We start from the raw sequence: 19,378 nt of genomic DNA on the forward strand, positions 1-19,378 counted from the left end.
ATCCTCATTTCTGATAGAAAAACACCATCTGTCCTCTGGGTGAAGAGCTTTTTCAAACCTCCATCCTATAGGTGGGGCAGTTTTAAAAGACTTAAACAGTTACTTTCCTGGTTGACTTCTTTAGATAGCGGAGGTATATTTGTCTATGAAGAACTTTTTTAAAAATATAATCCTTTACTTTTCTTCTACAATAATAATACATATTATCTATAGAAAATTTGGAAAGTTAAGCACAAATTTAAAAGTTTGAATCAATGGTTATTTCTAGTTGATGGAATTTGTTGTTGTTGTTCAGTTGATAAGTTGTGTTCTGCTCTTTGTGACCCCATGGACTTTATATAGCATGCCAGGCTGCCCTGTCCTTCACTATATCCCAAAGTTTGCTCACATTCGTGTCCATTGAGTCAGTGATGCCATCCAACCATCTCATGCTCTGCCTCTCTCTCCTCCTTTTGCCTTCAATCTTTCCCAGCATCAGAGTCTTTTCCAATGAGTCAGCTCTTTGCATCAGGTGGCCAAAGTATTGGAGCTTCAGCTTCAGCATCAGTTCTTCCAATGGATACTCAGGGCTGAGTTCCTTTAGGATTGACTGGTTTGATCTCCTTGCTGCCCAAGGGGTTCTCAAGAGGCATTTTAATGCGTATCTTTCTAATCTCTTCTGGTGTGTGTATGTATGGATTTATGCAGATAAAAGGGGTAATAGTCACCTTTATTTTACTTAATAGTAATTTTGTCTTGAAATATTTTCCATGAAATTAAATCTTTTTCTATAGTAGTTTTGGAAACATTGACCACTTACTTTATTTTGTGCTATATGTTGTGAAAAGCACGTAACATGACTTTTTAGCTTCCACAACAGCCCTTTCAGGTAGTTGCTACATATTTGCAGAAAGTTATTAGAATTCTGGAAACAGAGCAGTCCATCACAGGGACATAATACATCAAATCTCATCCTCACCTGCACCCAGCGCCTTCTTTGTATGAGAAATATTTTATAGCACACTCTCATTGTTTAATTTCTGGAGCAAAACACTTGGTTTATATATGCACTATGTTTGGCATATCTATACACATAATTTTAAAATGTATATAAAGCCTTTAATGAAATGTAAAGGAAAAACAAATAGAAAGTAACTTATAATAACATAGTATGTTTTAAGTAAATACATGCCTGTTTACATTAGAAAGCAACGAAAGGTCGGAGGCTGAATCTGTACATAGAGATAGGACTATCGTAGTAATTCTGACAGCAGCGCAGCCTCACCATTGCTGTCACGATCTTCCCAAGTGAGAGGAAACTCCACCATAAGACCTAACACAGCAGACGTAACAGCATACAATGGTTGCGTTCCTTGAAAACCCAGTGTGTATTAAAACCATGCAAAAAATTATTTTGTCTTTTCTTTGCAAAGACAGGCTCTAGGTTTTTCAGCTGCACAGATATTCAGTGGGATTTTAGAAAGTGAACCAAGATTCTGTGTGGGGTTTACCTTCATACCATGAAACATCTCATCTCTCTGAGAGTCACTGATTCCCTCCAGTCACTGTGACAGACACATATACTCCAGTGAACTTGGAAAACCCCTCAAGGGGTGGTCTCTTCGAAGACCTGCCTCTTCCGTGGCTTACCCTTTAACTTCTCTCTCTCTCCCTCCCTCTCCACCCCCATTTATTTATTTATTATTTTCTGCATCATAAAACACCCTTGAACACAGATTCTCAAAGCATTTGGGGGGTATATGTTTCTGAAAGTTGAGAAGCCCTCTAATTTCCTTGTCAGGTTTGTTCCCAAGTGCCGTATGATTTTTGTCATTTTTTTAGATAATATTTATTCATTTAGTTACGTGTTTGGCTGTGTCGGGTCTCAGGTGCATCAAGTGGGATCTTTCAGTGCGGTGCCTGGACTCTCTAGTTGTGACACGCACAGAGAGCGCGGGCTCAGTAGTTGTGGGGCGCGGGCTTAGTTGCTCTGAGTGTGGGTGATCTTAGTTCCCCAACCAGGGATCAAACCAGCATCCCCTGTATTGCAAGGCTGATTCCTAACAACCAGCCCATTTGGGAAGTCCCATGGTTTTTGTTACTGTCAAGGGAATTCTTTTTTATTTTCTTATCACTATTGCTGCTGTGTAGAAAAGCAGCAAAGAAAAAATGGTTTTTCTTTGTTTGGATACCTTACCGAGCTCTCTTATTAATTCTTGTTGTTTTTTTTTTTAGCTGGTTGGCTGTTTCCCAACTCAATCATTATATTTTTTGTAAATGACAGTTTTACCCCTTCCTTTGGTTGTAGGTTTGCTACTGATTTTCGGTTTAAACATCCAGGATCATTTGCTTCTTACAGGTTTAGTCTACATCATCTATAACATAACCTGGTACCTTTTTTTTGGTTGAAGGGGTGTTGATATGGAGTTGTTTTTCAGTTAACTTTTATGATTGGGTTGCTTTTAAGTCAATTTTTGTAGTTTATATTCTTCATAAAATCCATTTTATGTTAAAAATTATTAGTATAAATGTATGCACTGTATTTTCTTATTTTATATAAAAGATACTCTCCATGCCTGTTAGTCATATCACTCTTCAAATTCCCAATTTTATTTGCTTTGCTTTTTTTCCCTTGCTCAGACTGTTTTTAAACATAAGACCAATTTTAAATTTTTTAATAGGTTACATGATCATGATTCAAAAATTTAACTATGCATGTATGTAGAGAAATATCTCTCCCTCCCTCCATTCCCGTCTCCCCAGTTCTGACTCCTCCCCAAGCCCCTAAGCAGGTGTGCGTGCGTGCCGAGTCGCTTCAGTCGTGTCCGACTCTTTGCAACCCCACGGACTGCAGCCCCCTCCCAGGCTCCTCTGTCCATGGGATTCTCCAGGCAAGAATCCTGGAGTGGGTTGCCGTTTCCTTCTCCACCCTAAGCAGGTAATCCAAGGCTATTGGATTCTTGGGTATTCTTCCAGAGCTTCTTTAGATATAAAGTAAAAATGAATATATATTATTTTTCTTCATTTTTCATAAAAACTAGGGTATGCTCTACATTGTACATATAGAGCTCCTCATTCATTTGTGCAGTTACAGTGGATTCCACTGTGTAGATGTATCAGATTTATATGTAACCCTAATGATTACATTTGAATTGTTTCCAAACATGTGATTCACATCCTGATACTGTTTCACTGTGTCTGTAGACCCAATTGTTATTTGCCAGGTCAAAGGAACGCCTTAGTTTTTTGGGTAGATGTTGCCACATCACCTTCCACAAAGTTGACAGGGTTTATATTCAACTAGGAAACTAAAAGAGAGCCCATTTTCCCCAGAGAATTTGTATCCAAGTTGTAGCCAGCTCAAGCACATTTTTCCTACTCTACCCTTAAGTTTAAAAAAATAAATTTATTGTGCTTAAAGTCAAGTTTGTTGAGATATAATTTACACGCAGTACATTCAGCCTTTTTACTATACAGTGTAATTCAAATTTGCATATCCTTTATTGTAAGCATAATGTTATTTTTACAAACACAAAGAGAAATTTTAAAGCCCCCCAAATGGAATAAGACTTCTAAATAAGACTAGTCAATTTGCACACGTCCTTATTTCTTTCTGGCTCAGCACATTTCATCCTTTAGTAAATTCAGAGCACTCTGAGCAATATCCCTCCCCCGCTCCCCCTCCCCCCCCCCCAAAAAACCTTTTTCTTTTTTTATGTGTTCTTGCCGGTTTTGGAGAAGCTCAGTAAGATAAATGGACTGTCAGGATGAAAGAGCTTAACTGGGAAGATGCATTTATTGAATAATTGAAAGGAAGAGGAAATGCATTACCGATTAGCCACAAAAATGCGTGCCGCCTAATCCGTGCCTCAGGGATCCATGTAAATGGGGGTCGTAAAACTTTCAGCCCCATAGTTCATACCAGCCTTCCAACCTGTCGCTGCCTTGCTCCTAGGCTGCAGCACCCTCACTGATGGATTGATGATAGCTTTCAGATTGAGCTGAAGGGCCGTCTTCCAGCAACCCTCTCTAGCTTTCCTAACCCTTTTCACTATCTGGCTGTACTTAAAACATTGTAACCGAATCCTGGATTCATCATTACCTGCTTTGTTTCAGGGTTGCTTTGCTTCTTAGGGGGGGCAGCATTGTGTAAGTCAGAGAAGAGGCACTTGGCAGCGGCAGAGTTGGGGCTAGAACTCTGCTGTCTGGTTTATTAAACAACAAGCAAGTTCCTTAACCTCTCTGGACTTATCCCCTGTCTAGTCAGAGGGTTAGATAACACCCCTACTACTCACAGAACAGTCCAGGCATCAGCATCACCCGAGAAATTCTCAGGAAGGTGGACTCTGGAGCCCCACCTACCATCATTTCCCCGCCCTCCCCGGCCAAGCCACTGAACCTGCATTTGAATCCGATCTTCAGAGGATTCCGATGAACATTCAACTTTGAGAAGTGCTGGGATGGTCTCCCAGATTCTGGTCTTCTTCCAAAATTCTGTGCCTCTTGATTCCCTAAGTCATTCCTCACAGATGGTTCCCTACAAATGCGTAGAGTTTGCTAGAAAGGTTTTGGTCTTGCCTGTGTACCTCGTTGACCATCACGGATGGCGATGATGCATGTCACAGTCTCGGCACCACTCCTGACTCCAGCTGGGTTTGGGTTGGTCCTCAGACAGTGGGACAGCAGAGGTAAGAACCACCTTGGTTTGCCTTTATGGGGCCTTGGGAATCGAGCCCAAGCCTGCACAGTGCCTCCTGCAGACTCAGCTATGTTGTCCAAATTTTAGAGGCTCATCGATTAAAGAACAAGAGATAAATATAGTCAAGCTAGATGGATAAAATGCTTATCTGTGTGTTTCTGTCGTACTTCCTTACTGGCCTAAGTAAACTGAAGTAATAACCTCTGGGTGGTATCCCTTGGGAAGGAAACTTTCTTTTATGTCTGAGAGAAACTTTAGACCTTGATTTTTGGAGGGAGGTCATGAATTTGAATGTAACCTAACAAGATGGAAAATACGTATTTGTTTTTCACTATCCTCATCCAGGAGGGCTTCCCAGGTGGCTCAGTGGTAGAGTTTGCCTGCAATGCAGGAAACCTGGGTTTGATTCCTGGGTCAGGAAGATCCCCTGGAGAAGGAAATAGCAACCCACTCCAGTATCCTTGCCTGGGAAATCCCATGGACAGAGGAACCTGGAAGGCTACAGTCCATGGGGTTGCAAAGAGTCAGACACAACTTAGCAACTAAACAACAGCAACATGCTTGTCCAGAGAGAACAAAGCAGTACAAAAAGATGGGAATATGTTCCATTTTGTATGTTTGCCATATTTGTCACAAAAGCATCACAGTCCTTAGCTGTCAGAACAGGAAAAGTCCCTGCTTATGCACATAGGACCTCATGGAGGAGGTTCCCTTATTTCATCCTCTTAGGACTTCCCAGGTGGTAGTGCTTTCTGCCCCAGGCCTGACTAACCAGCCTGCAGTGTGGGAATCCTGTAGTTTTCAGTGAACTTGTATAATTGCTTGCTATGGAAAATCTTGTGAAAATTATAGAAAAAGCAGTGAAAACGCAGCAGCACCAACATCCTTAGATGCGGGTTTCTGCAGATGAAGGGTCTTCCTCTGTGATATGGGAGTTCTTATGGCTGAAGGGGCTCTGTGTCCACATCAGGAACTTCCTGTTCTCTCTCAGCCCTCAGGTTCTGGAAATTCATAACACATCAGCTTTTCATAAGCAATGATCTGCCTAGGAAAGTTCTGAAGACAGCACTGGAAAGAAGTGTGTGTGCGTAGGATGTCAGAAGTCTAGAGTTCCTTCTCGCCAGATCCATCCGATGCTTTATCCTTTCATGCCCGAATTACGTGAAGAGGGGTCTTTCTTGGCATCCTGTTAGTGTGATTGTTCCACACTGGTCTGCGGGACTTGAGGAAAGCTGAGTTCATAATAGCTAACCACGTGGTTTGTTTATAAACCCACCATTTGTTTCTGCTTTTGTGCATGTTACAAGTTTGATCTGTTTTACGAAAAGAACACTGAAAATAATGGATTCCTTTGATGCAAATTTCAAGGAAGAAAACATGACAAGTGTATACACCCAATAGGACATCAACAGACATCAATAGGCCCAGTGAGAATACCATGTATTGTTCACACTTGATAACAGGAAGATGAGAAGAGAAAGGTCATGCCCAGAGTAATTCATTTAGGAGTACCTGAAATACACCCTCATTTTAGAGAATATTGTGATCTATTCTTTTCCTGGTTTTAAGCTTTGTAATAATAGGAAAGAATGGATTTTTTTTTTTAAGTGCAAAAATGTGGGGAAGACAATCCTTCCCCTGCCCCCCGCCCTACCACCACCAAGATGTACATGATCAGTCGTGGTCAACTGTCTGCAACCCTGTGGACTGCAGCCCACCAGGCTCCTCTGTCCATGGGATTTTCCAGGCAAGAATACTGTAGTGGGTTGCCATGCCCTCCTCCAGGGGATCTTCCCAACCCAGGGGTCCAACCCACACTTCCTGCATTGGCAGGTGGATTCTTTACCATAGAGCCATCTCTTTGTATGCAATGCCATATTTGTCTCTCATTATTCTGTTAGAGAATTGTATGGAGTTTGATTTATAAGGTCATCAGGGTACCCATATTGGAGAAGGAAATGGCAACCCACTCCAGTACTCTTGCCTGGAAAATCCTATGGACAGAGGAGCCTGGTAGGCTGCAGTCCATGGGTTCGCTAAGGGTTGGACAGGACTGAGCGACTTCACTTTCACTTTTCCCTTTCATGCATTGGAGAAGGAAATGGCAACCCACTCCAGTGTTCTTGCCTGGAGAATCCCAGGGACGGGGGGACCTGGTGGGCTGCCGTCTGTGGGGTCGCACAGAGTCGGACACGACGGAAGTGACTTAGCAGCAGGGTACCCATATACTAGATGTGGCATGGGTCTTTTGACCTTTGGAGGGAAGTACATCATTTAAATTCATACAGGAGCATCTGTTGTCTAGGTGTCATCAGTTACTGTAGAATTTGATGTACATTTCCCATCCCGCTTGGTCTCAAGGTCCAGATTCACCTGGCTAAGGACCCCTCCTGTGGTCCAGAGGGAATTCTTTAAAAACTCAAGCCTGTGCAGTTGATGGTCAGTTGGTCTAAATTCATGTTTGCTCCTTCGATCTCAAATGGTTGGATCCTCAGTGAGCTGTAGGAGGCCTGACCTTTGACCATTTAGCGGTTGCTCAGCGGAAATGTCTCCAAATGTCAAGCGTGCTTCATCAGTCAGAATACAAAGGGGAGAGGAGGCAAGGGGAGAAGAAACGTCTGCAGGGCTAAATAACGTTTGCTTCATGTGCTACTGAAAACACTTCTCCTTTGTATAGTCAGGAACTGTGTTTGGGGACTTCCCTGGTGGTCCAGTGGCTAAGAGTCCGAGCTCCTTATGCAGGGGGTCCAGATTCGATCTCTGGTCAGGGAACTAGATCCCACACACCGCAAGTAAAGATTGCAGGGGCAGCAACTAAGACCCAGCACAGCCAAATAAATAACTTTTTTTTAAGAACTGTATTTGTTTTAAAAGGGGTGAATCGATTTGTTGTCTACTGTTTGTGAATTTCACTGCAAAATCTTGCTTTGTCAAGATTAAGGAAAGCATTTATTTGCAGACTCTGATGGCCTCAACCACTTTCTGGAAGGCAGCCTTATCTGGCTGGTGGACCTTTCTGGGACCTGACCGATCGTGTCGTTGGGCACAGGTGGCCCAGCCCGGGGTCAGCTTTGCTTACTCACCATCTGCCTCGCTCTTCTCTCTGCTCCCCCGCACAGATCCGGAGCTCGGCGTCGGCGCGCTATCCAACCACGACGGCCACGATGCGGGGCCCATTGTCCCCAAGGTATCGGGTCTAGAGCGGAGCCAAGAGAAGAGCCAGGACTGCGGCAAAGAGCCCCTCTTTGAGCCGGTGGTGCTGAAGGACGCGCGCCCTCAGGTCCCGCCGCCGCAGCCCCAGCCCCAGGCGGAGCCCCCGCCCCGAGCGCTGTCTCCGGACCCCGCGTCGGGGCTGCGCGCCGAGCCCCCGCCACCGCCCCCGCGCCCCGGCGCCCAGCCGCCGCCCGCGCCCCCGGAGGCCCCGCCGCAGCCTGCTCCGCAGGCACCCCGGCCGCCCCGGCCACAGTCCCCCGGGCCGCTGCCGCCCCAGGCCCTCCCGCCCGCACAGGCCCACCCCTCCGCCCAGAGCCTTCCCCAGCCGCTGTCCGCCTACAACAGCAGCAGCCTGAGCCTCAACAGCCTCAGGTGAGCTCCCCCCCCCCACCCCGCGTCGGTCATCTACGGTGGGACGGGCCGGTGGCGGAGGGCGCGGGCGCTCCCATGGGGACCAGGGTTCCCGTTGGACTCTCTTGTCACTGTGTTCTCAGCCAGGCAGGGACGGAAGACAGGGAAGGGGTCCGAGGCATAGGGAGGCAGGGTCTCTTGGGAGAAGATGGGGTGGGATTGGGTTGAGGATGGGTTGGGTGCTGAGGATATGGTGGAGACCTCAAATATCTGCGGAGGCTCCTGAGAGTGACTGCAGGGAGGAGAAGGTTCAAGGAAAGGAGAGTCCAGGGCGCTGTGCCTGGGACCCACCACTGGTTCCCCGGTTGGAGGCAGGGAAGGGAAACCAGGGGAGATTCTCGGAATGTTAAGGGAGCCTTAGAAGGGAAGCCTTTTGCCTCCCTGACCAAGGAGTGATCTTGCTCGAGGAGTTTCCGTGGTGACTTCTCCAGGTGGGTCACAGAGATACAGGAGAAAGATGCTGGGTTTAGGAAAAGAGAGGCGTTCCTCCACGGGGAGCCGGGCCTGTTGTGTCTTGTCTTTGCGAGATTATAGAGGAAAGGTTGACAAGCAGTACAAGGAGCCCTGCAGAGAAAAGGGAGATGGAGACCCGGGTGCGGGGCCGGGTGTCGCCCACCCCCACTTGTCCCAGGGGCTGTCACTCTAAGCGCTCACACTGCATGGCTGTGGCAGTGAACCCTTGTGACAACCTGGTCACTGGGGTTGAGGGCCCTGCTGTTTCCCATCTGTGACAGCGGAAGGAAGCTGCCTTCGCGGGGCCAGGCCCATCTTTTGTGGCCTCCAGTCTGTGGAGGCGACGGGGCGCCCGAGCTCCCTGGTTCCCCCTTCCCTGTGCTTCTTCACAGAAGACGGAGCAGAGAGACCTGGCGAGCCCAGGTCACCAGCTTGTTCGTTTCCATTGACGTGGCCCCTGTAGGAAGAGTGGCTGGCACAGGGTATGAGGGGCAGCTCTCTGGACAGGGCGATGGGGGGCAGCTCGGAGCAGGAGTTGCTGTTCACTGTGTCCACAGCTGTGGGGCCGGTTTAGAGGAACTGCGATTTCAGCAGAGGCTCTGTGAGCACAGGGCGGGGACCTGCAAAGACGAAGGAGCGAGAGGGAAAGTGTTAAATGGCCATGTTTGGCTTTGTTTTGTTTCTAAGAAAGTTGATTACTGACCCCTTTTTTTCCTTTCTTCTTTTTTTTTTTTTTTGGTGTTCCAACAGCAGTAGCAGAAGCAGCACTCCAGCGAAGACTCAGCCCGCCCCCCCTCACATCTCCCACCACCCCTCGGCCTCCCCGTTCCCCCTGTCACTGCCCAACCACAGCCCCCTGCACAGCTTCACGCCCACCCTCCAGCCCCCCGCACACTCACATCACCCCAATATGTTTGCCCCTCCCACTGCTTTGCCTCCTCCACCACCTCTGACATCTGGGAGTCTGCAGGTGCCCGGACACCCGGCCGGGAGCACTTACTCAGGTAGGAGGGAGGAGCTGGCCTGGCTTCTCCGTGCTCCCGCTCTCCCTTCCCGAGGCCTCACCCGCTGTCTGTGTTGTCCCTGATGATTAGGTTTGAGCCACTCACCATGGTCCGCTTTTTATAGTATGTCTTCTTCCTCCAATCCCCTGTGGGCTGAGAATCTGCAGAAAATGTACCAATAGCCCCCATCCCAACCTGTCACGATCCAGGGGATTCTGCCAGAGAGAACTTTGTAGTCATGAGGCTTTTCTGACCAGGGATGCCCGCTGAGCAGTAAAACACAGGTTGTCTGGGCCCTATGGGCATGACAAAAGCTCTCCACACCCCATGTCTGTTTCAGGCCAGGATCTTAAGTCACATCATGGCTTAAGGGATTTGTTTTAGTCAAACAAAGGCTTCCCTGGTGGCTAGGCAGGTAAAGAATCTGCCTGCAATGTGGGAGACCCAGGTTCAATCCCAGGGTCAGGAAGATCCCCTGAAGAAGGGAATGGCAACTCACTCCAGTATTCTTGCCTGGAGAATCCCATGGACAGAGGAACCTACCAGGGTCACAAAGAGTCGGATACGACTGAGCGACTACCAATTAAATAATCTACCATGGGTGGGGAAAATGCACTTTTTGAGGCAACGTATCCCAGCTTTTAAGGACACACTTAAGTATTGGGTTCTTTGCTCCTCACCTGTATTAATCAAACCAAGTGTCCCAACTTTGGGTCCATTGTGGCCAAGCTTGGCCACCAGTACAGAGAGCTGTAGCTGTTTACCCCTGGAAGAGGGCATGAGGGCTTTGCTTTATCGACTTTTCAGCACTTAAAAATGTTCATTTCTTTAACCCTCAAAACAAATCCACAGCACAGGCAATGTGTTGTCCCCATTTGACAAATGAGGAAACAGACAGATGGTGATGTGCAATGCCCTAGGTCACTCAGCTGCCCCAAGAAGAGCTGAAACTTGACCTCTGGCCATTCAGCCTGGACCCTGTATGCTCACGGCCCTGGTGGCCCCCTTGTCCCCGAAAGCCTGGACAGAGAACAGTTCGGCTGTTGACTGGGCCTTAGCCGCCTCTGGCTGGCTGGCGGGCCCTTTCCACAAAGGCCCAGCCCCCGTGTCCCGGCCCGGAGCCCTCTGTAGTGAGCTCCTCCGATGTCCTGCTCCGGAGGAAATGACCGGCCCCGGAAAAGGTGTCACCGTCTGCCTCTTCTTTTCCAGAGCAAGACATCTTGCGCCAGGAACTGAACACGCGTTTTTTGGCCTCTCAGAGTGCTGACCGCGGGGCCTCCCTGGGCCCCCCGCCCTACCTGCGGACCGAGTTCCACCAGCATCAGCATCAGCACCAGCACACGCACCAGCACACGCACCAGCATACCTTCACGCCCTTCCCGCACGCCCTCCCGCCCGCCGCCATCATGCCGACGCCAGCGCCGCCAATGGTGCGTACCCCGGGCAGAACTGTGAGGAGGAGTTGAGCGCGACGCTCTTTGTACCCAGCCCCATGGGGTTGGCAGGGCCATCTGGGCACAGCAGATTGGCTGGGGGGCTCCCTTGGCCTCGCCCGTCTCTGCTGGACAGGAGGGGATACGCCCGGCTCCAGGTGGCACTGACCCAAGGCCTGAAGCAGGAGCTCTTTTCTGACCCGTTATTCTTAGCGCTGTGGGTGGACTGTACTCCAGATGCTCCCCAAGGCGGTCACATCCAGTGTGCTGGTAGTTAACTTCTTAAGGGTGATTTTGGGTTGTTTGGACATCTTGGGGAATTACCCCCAGATCTAAAAATGTATCTGCCGGTATTTTGCGCTAGCAAATAAACGCTCACAGGATCCTGGGAAGTCTGGAGGGCAGAGGGCCGGTGGGAGACTTGGACCGCCCTGGCTTCCCCCATCCACTCTCTCTCGGATGGTTTTCTGAACCCGCTTTGTCTCAAGCGTTGGATTTCTCGCATCTCATGAGACAGCGCCCCTGTCTGCTGTTGTGCTCTGTCAAGCGGTCCAAACTCAGCCCGGTGGGAAGAGGGACCACCGGCAGTGAGTGACGTGGTCTTGGCCTTGGCTTGGGACTAACGTGCCGGGGGTGCAGTGGGAGCCAGTTAGGTTGATTTTTAACTTAGGAGCTGTAAGGAACAGCACCACACTATGATGCTAACTAGTCTGAGATGGATGCGTGTCCAAACAGTGACGATTCGAGTTTTACTTATTTATGAAGGCGGTCAGTACAGGCATTGTGAGGATTTGAATTCCGTGATTCACTGAACTTTGCATCCTCTCTTCCCTCCCCTCTCCCCCATTTTGTTCAACTTAGTTTTTTTAAAATACATATTTCAAAGTTTATTTTATAAACCTTACTTAGGAGAATGTTAGTGGTGAGGCCTTGGGACCAAAAATTTTTCCTCAGATAAATCCTGCATCTGTTTTCTTTGGATGAACTCGACTTCTCCACAGTTATATTTTTAAGGACCTGTTTATCTGGGGAAGGAGTTTATACCAGTCTGAGTGAGCCGTTTCACAAACAAGTTAAATCTAACTGATGGGAGTTACAGCACAGGAGAAGGACATTATTTAGAAGAAATCATGGTATATACTCTTTCCTGCTTGAAAGAAAGGTTGTAAGACCAAGCCCGAATTGCTTTGTACTGAGGGGGTGGTCGGTAATTGTTGTTGTTGTTCAGTTGCTAACTTGTGTCTGACACCTTGCAACCCACGGACTGCAGCACACCAGGCCTCCCTGTCCCCCACTAGGGGTTAATATATAAAGAGCTGAATGTACCGTTCTGCCAAAGTGAAGATGAAGACAGAGGGAATTCTCTGGATAAATCAGACCCAGTGCTCACTTCTCTCTGATTTATCTGAACAACTGCCTCCTCTCTCTAGTTCAGACGCTTGGTTCCTGCCCGTCTCTAAATAAAGCCTAGAAAGAAAGCCGCTCTAGTGTGGTCACAATCGAAAATGCTCTGAATGGGTTTTCACTTTGACTTTCCATCCCTGTTGATTTCTGGTCAGAGAGACTCACGAGCTCTGAATGGTTTCCTATACACTGAGGTCACGGAGCCTGATGCCTGCCCGACAGCAGAGAGGCTTCCTTGGGGCCGCCTCCACTGAAGCAGTGAACAGAAATGTAGTTTCTCTAAGTAACTAGCTTTTGCTTTGATCCCTTTGCAGTTTGACAAATACCCTACAAAAGTTGACCCATTCTACCGGCACAGTGTGAGTTACCATGCTACCCATTCAATGTAACCGCTTTTCCATTTCCATGCTCTCGCCACCGATCAGTCAGTGACTCGCAGCCTTCCTTAACCATCTTTGCAAGAACTCCCATTGCTCCTCGTCACTTCGGATGCTTGCTTTTGTGACGTTTGCTTTCGGTAAAGATGCAGTATCATCTTCTGAATCAAAAGGTCATGAGCCACTCCTTAGACTTCAAAGTCCTGCCAAGTGGGGCATCCGCTTTGTTGGAGGTGTTAAGAGTTTTAGGAGCCTCTGAAATCACAGATTTCAGTCCTCAGTAGAGATGTTATTAACACACAGAGTTCCCGGAGTTCATCTTGAATTATGTCTTCCAAAGAAAGTACCGTATTTTTTTGACTCATGACTTCAAAAACCGGATTTTCATTTCTTCTAGACCATTGATCCCTCCTCCATGTGGCTGGCATTATTATCCTGAGCTCGTGCCAACTCGTTAAAAATAACATTTAAATGAAAGAACGTCTTACATGCATGATTTTTCTTCTTTTTAAGCTCATTCTTTGTTCTTTAATAAAAGTTGTTTCATGCAATTTTAAGAGAATATTCTGGAACCTAAATTGGCACCAACTGAAGTTACATGTTCAGTTACTTATGAGGGCTTCTTTTATAACAGAAATTTTGAATATCTTACCATGATATTTTGATTATGGAGTGTATACTGCATCATTTTTACCTGAAGTTTTGCAAATTTCTTTGCTCAATGGTTTGTTTATATATTTTTTTGAATGAAACTGGAAAGAAAGACATTTCATAACTGCTCGTAGCCATGTCAGTTCACCATCTTAAACTATTTTTGTCCTCATTTTTGGATAATGTTACCTTATGGTTCAAATGGAGGACCACTTAATAGGTCAGCCAATCCTGTGAATTCATTCATACTTTGAACTAGATCAGTAGACACTGTGTTAGTCCTAAACTGAGGAATTAGCTGAGAAGTCCAGGCTAGACAGTATTAGAAATCAACTAAGAATTGGTTATGGAGAGACATTCGGAAATGGCTCGAGGGGAGTCTCTATAGAAAGGGATGAGGAAAGGGTATCTAAGTGCCTGGGTTCCCCGACTGTTCGACACCGCTCTACTCAGAATCAGGACATAGAAGCAGTTTTGTAAATGGACATGCAAAATCCAGTAGAGCCACAGGTTTTCTCTTTGCATCTGTTTCATGAATGGTACCACCCTTAATAATAACAACCAGATTCCTGCCCTTTGTCTGTATTTGCTAAATTAAATCAAGGACCAGCTAACAAAACCATCTTCAGAGAAAGTTCAACAGCTCTACTGGTAGCTCAGTTTACCTCCTCGGGCACCATGCCGTGTCTTGGCATAAACATATTCCACAGAGAGTCCTAGATGTAAGATGGAGAATAAACCTGCAGGCCTGAGTTTTTTGGAAGGTTCCTGTGTTATTACTCAAGTACTTCAGGTTTTTACTCGAGGGGTGGAATGCTCTATTCAAAGAGAGTCAGGAAAGGAAAATGGTGAGAAGATCCAATTTTTAAATTGAAAACATTAAAGGAAAAATACCCACTTGGAGGCAGGGTAATAGAAATTTGAGTGTTTTAGTGTGATGTATTTAATTACTCTGCTTCACACAGTGTACTGGGAGACAGTTATTTCATGTTATTAGTTATAATGGATAATATATGAAGTGCTTAGTCTCCCCTGCTTTGGAGATTAGGATGTTACAAAGGGGAGTTAAGATACAATACATTCAAGTATCTAAAACACAATTTTAGACTTAAAAGTAGTTTTAAATGAGGGCACTTGGTTTGCAATCACTGTTTAAGTGGATTTAGTTCAATATCAATTAGTCTGAAAAAACTTTGCCACATCATTGAGGGGAGCAAAATGAAATAAAGACCAACGGAAAAAGTACGTGCTTTGAAAACAGACCGGATTGTGAAATTACCAGTGGATTTCAGCCATTACCTAGAAATAGCTAACATAAATACATCATTACGGAAAGCTTGAATTATTCTTGAATTTTTGACATATTGTGCAACCATAAGGGCGGGACATCACTAAAATGTATCTCTATGGTGAGTTTTTCAAAGTAAATGGAGCTAGAGCGATAGATTCTCCAGAAATGATACATTTTTTAAGTGGAGGAAAAGATGTGTCTGCATTGTCTTCTGCTGTGTACTTCCTTCCTCCATTGTGTCCTCTGTAAACTATTAATTCAAGAAAATTCATATTTTAAATTCAGAATCCTCCTTCTCCCTCCACTGAGTGGTCAGATTGACATGTCCAGGGCTTGTCTTAAATAGCCTCCAGTGAGCTTATATCCGTCTTATAGAAAAACAGGTGGCTCCATTGAAAGTGTACTCTGAGTCATTTTATTTTCCCCTTCCACAAATATTTGTCATCATGTTAGACAATTTAAATTGTCCTTGGAACTGCCACTTACCAGAACAACCTAATGAAGCAAGGACTGTGCATATTTTCCCATTTCCTCAAAACTATTAAAAATCTAAAAGTACTAATTGAGTTTTAATGGTGTAAAATCTTGGAATCCATAAAGACTTGCTTCTTTTTGTCTTCCTTTTTTTTCCCCTTTTTCCTTTTTTCTAATTAACTTTTAATTTTCTGGGCATCTTATTTGGCTCAGCACCCCCTCCTGTTTTTGATATGCATTAAAATCTCCAACCATTTAGGACTTCTATCCGATTTAACAATTAATAATTAGAAAAGCTCCCTTTCTAATGATGGCCTCATCTGGGACATCATTTGCTGGCTGATTGATTCTGAACTACTTTTAACTTTTTAAGTTAAGTATTCATGGCACATCTGTGTGATCATTTCATTGTGGCTTCTTATAACTAATGGCATCAAACTGAGATGACTTGGCTTGCTAATGTGGACGTCTTTCTATGGGAAGGGAATGTGAATGTATCATTTGCCTCCTACTAAAATCTTTTCTCCCCTCCCCTCCCCATCTTTGGCCATAGCTCTTCCATTCTTATCCTCCTGCTGTATCGGGCATCCCCCCTATGATTCCACCCACCGGCCCTTTTGGGTCACTGCAAGGAGCTTTCCAGCCGAAGGTAAGAAACCTCACAGCGAAAACACCACCTTCGAACTTGTAAGTGGAGCCTCGGGCTAAGGCGGGTGGGTAGTTTCCCTCCTCTTACCTGCCAGTGACTCATTTTTCCATCCAAATGAACCATTGGGATTAGAGTGTGAATATTTTCTCCCAGTCCATCTAGTTGTAAACCTCAGTCAGAATTTAATTTTTAACCTGTACTACTCCATGTCATCTCAGTTGAGCTAGGATTTCTTGTGCTCTGTAAGAAAAAAAAAAAACACTAGATATAATGTATTTTTTGTTTTTTCACCAAAACTGTGGACATAAGCTTCTGATCATGAAATATATGAAATGTCAGATGTATCTGCATCAAGTTATTTATCCTTGAGGATGTCCATGATTAGCAAAGATGCAAAGCTGAGCCTTATTGATTGGAATGGAAGGGAGGGTAAAGGTTCCAAACTAAAATCGTTTCCTTTTCACTGTGTTCATTCTCCTTCATTTCGTTCCTCAGTCCCCTCTGTCTGCAGATAGAGTCCACTTCCAAGTGGAGGGCAGTGCCTTCTTATTTTTTACTCCCTTTCTGCCTTATCTGAAGCTTCTGGCCTCACTGCCAGGGTCACACTTCCCAAGGTCAAGACTACCATCCTAGCGTGAGATAAATTAACCTTTCGCCCTTTAGAGGGGCTTCCCTTGGTGGCTCAGATGGTAAAGAATCTGCCTGCAGCGTGGGAGACCTGGGTTCCATCCCTGGCTCAGGAAGATCCCCTGGAGGAGAGCATGGCAACCTACTCCACTATTGTTGCCTAGAGAATCCCATGGACAGAGGAGCCTGGCGGGCTACAGCCCATAGCATCACAGAGTTGGACATGACTTAAGTGACTCAGACTTTCCCTTTCGCCCTTTATAACAACAGAATTCTTTTCTACCTAGTCAGTGATACTCCCCTCCACTCTGTCTAGAGTGATCTCCGAGGGCCAAAGCTAAGGCATTAGTTCTCAGAAAACTCTTCCTTTTTTGTGACTTTGCATCTATCACAGCCCCTACTTGTTTTTCAAAAATGTATTTCCTAGTTAGTAGCCATTCTCAAACTGTAAACTAGGAAATTTTGCTGTGGGATTTCAGTTTTCCTTCCCTCTCATTTCAAAGATAAAACACAAATTTGGGGCCAGTCTCTCCCAGGATGAGCACATATTACACTAACAAAGGCATGCTGCCCTAAAATTAGAAAAGAAAAAAAAAAATTAGAAAGCATTAGGGGTGAGAATGGCTGCACCTTCAAAATCCCAGGGACCTACATGGAATTGCAGTTTCTGTGCCAGGTCAGACCTCGGTGGGGCTTGAGGATGGCCATACGCAACACCGCGCTTCTCGGGACAAAATGATGGTGATTTTTGAACGCCTTCCCCCCGCCGTCAGCTTTTTACTACCCTCTCAGAGCCTGGTTGGTCCCCTCTAGGTTGCAGGAACTCTCCAGTGCATCCCCAACCAGACTGGTAGGTCACTTCATAAATTACTTGATTTCCCTCACTCACAATTATCCAATCACACAGAAAACTACATCTGGGCAAAAAAGTGTCTCTCCTGGTGTTGAAATAGGCCTTTCCAGGCCATCTTACTGATTGAATATGTAGATTGCAGTTCATTAGCAGAGTTCTTCATATGTATGCAAATCAGGCTGTTAACAACTCTAGCTTAATTGTTAGCCCTACAGCAGCTGACTGCTTTTCTTTCCCCCATTCTTTTTTTCCCCCTTCTCCTTGTAGGCGAGCTTGGTGCCTAAACTGAGGGCTCTTTATTTCCACACGAGTTAACTTCCTGGTGTGAAGGGATTCATAGAAGTTGTGATTTCTTAAATTAAATACCTGGTGAAAAATATTCTAAATCCTTTACCCACTAGAAAGTAGTGCCTTGTGCCTGTGATGGGATTTTTGTTGTTGTTCATTCAGAGGACAAAAGCCTGTAGATAAGGTTGTTACCATTAATGCTATTTAAGAATGGTGTTGGGAATGGGAAAGATGGTGCAGAATTACTTTTGAAATCACATAACAGTAGGTCTGTGTGGTCCCCAAATTAGGTTCCCTTGTCCCATTCCCACCACCGCTAATGAGTAATTACCGAGTGTAATTCCTTGTTATCATCTGCCAGTTAAAATGTAGAGAGGAAGCCTAATGTCTGTGAAGCACACTCGGTTATTCTGATGAGAAGCACCTGGTCCCGCAGGTTAGACTGATGTTCACTTAAGCATTTCTTGGACTGTGTGGTGATAAAGCAAAAAACTCACAGTGACGGGCTTGTGAAGGACACAGAAGAAGGTGGATTTCAGGGCTGGGCTCCCATCTCCGTCTCTGCTGTCTCTGCCCCGAGATGTCATCGCTGGGGCAGGGCAGGCTTTGGTCAGGTCCCTGGGGAAATGGGGAGTGGGGGGGAGGTCCTCATGTAGAGCATCTGGGGTCTCCGAGGAAAATGGATCCGTTCACTTGTATTCCAGAAGGAAACAAAAAAGGACACTTGAGCTCGGTCATTTAGAATGAAAGGAAGACCTTGGTTTCATGTCCCGTGTCATACGTTTCCTAAGCTATGGTCTCATTACTTTGTAGACGTCCAACCCGATCGATGTTGCCACCCGACCTGGGACGGTCCCACACACTCTTCTGCAAAAGGACCCGAGGGTAAGTGCAAGGTCGGGCTGGGTCCCAGGGTAACAAACAGCACCTTGTGTCCCCAGGACAGGCAGCCCAGCGGAGTGCCTGTTGCCTTTGCTCTTCCTTCTATTTTGTGGAAGAAGATGCTAGTTGAGGGGCCTCCCTGATGACTCAGATGGTAAAGAATCTGCCTGCAGTGTAGGCAGCCCAGGTTCGATCCCTAGGTCGGAAAGATACCCTGACCGGCTACATACAACGCATAGGGTCACAAAGAGTTGAACACAACTGAGCAACTAACACTTAACACTAGCTACTCTTAGAAAATAGAACGTCTCCTGCGGCCATGTGACGCCAGGGAGTGACTTTCCATGGGGGAGAGAGGGTGGCTTATGGTCTAAGCCCAGGCTGGGACCATCACTGACACTGAGCTGATGTAGTTTCCCCCCCACCCCCGACAGGCCTTCTCTGTCTCCACCTCCTCAAATCTCTCTCACACAAGCCATAAAACATTTTGAATGGAAAAGCACTAAGCGCTTTTCTTTGTGGAGCTCACCGTACCACACAGCTCTTCGGCCATTCTACTTCGAATGCGGGAAGGAACCTTCTGTGCTCTGGAGCTAAATAAAATAGCCATTACACTTTGCTTGTGTTATTTATTCATAACACAGACCAACTCAGAAAGAATCTGAAGTTACACAGCAGATATAATCTTGT

The 19,378-nt window shown here is 46.0% G+C and overlaps 1 protein-coding gene across 7 annotated transcripts in view; it reads left to right on the forward strand.

The window, feature by feature from the left end:
* The window catches only part of AUTS2 (activator of transcription and developmental regulator AUTS2), a 1,212,852-nt gene that overhangs the window by 1,175,234 nt on the left and 18,240 nt on the right, over positions 1-19,378 (forward strand). Inside the window, exons 7-13 of one of the 7 annotated variants that reach the window (XM_081558012.1) lie at positions 7,798-8,263; positions 9,148-9,237; positions 9,506-9,759; positions 10,969-11,189; positions 12,911-12,955; positions 15,943-16,038; positions 18,620-18,691. In XM_081558012.1, the coding sequence (XP_081414138.1) occupies positions 7,798-8,263; positions 9,148-9,237; positions 9,506-9,759; positions 10,969-11,189; positions 12,911-12,955; positions 15,943-16,038; positions 18,620-18,691 (1,244 nt within the window). The remainder of the gene's footprint in view (positions 1-7,797; positions 8,264-9,147; positions 9,238-9,505; positions 9,760-10,968; positions 11,190-12,910; positions 12,956-15,942; positions 16,039-18,619; positions 18,692-19,378) is intronic. The other 6 variants (XM_081558014.1, XM_081558015.1, XM_081558016.1 and 3 more) reach the window with 6 other exon arrangements.

This window comes from Giraffa tippelskirchi, chromosome 13 (assembly GCF_054371585.1).
Source record: "Giraffa tippelskirchi isolate mGirTip1 chromosome 13, T2T-mGirTip1v1.2.pri, whole genome shotgun sequence".
NCBI lineage: Eukaryota > Metazoa > Chordata > Mammalia > Artiodactyla > Giraffidae > Giraffa > Giraffa tippelskirchi.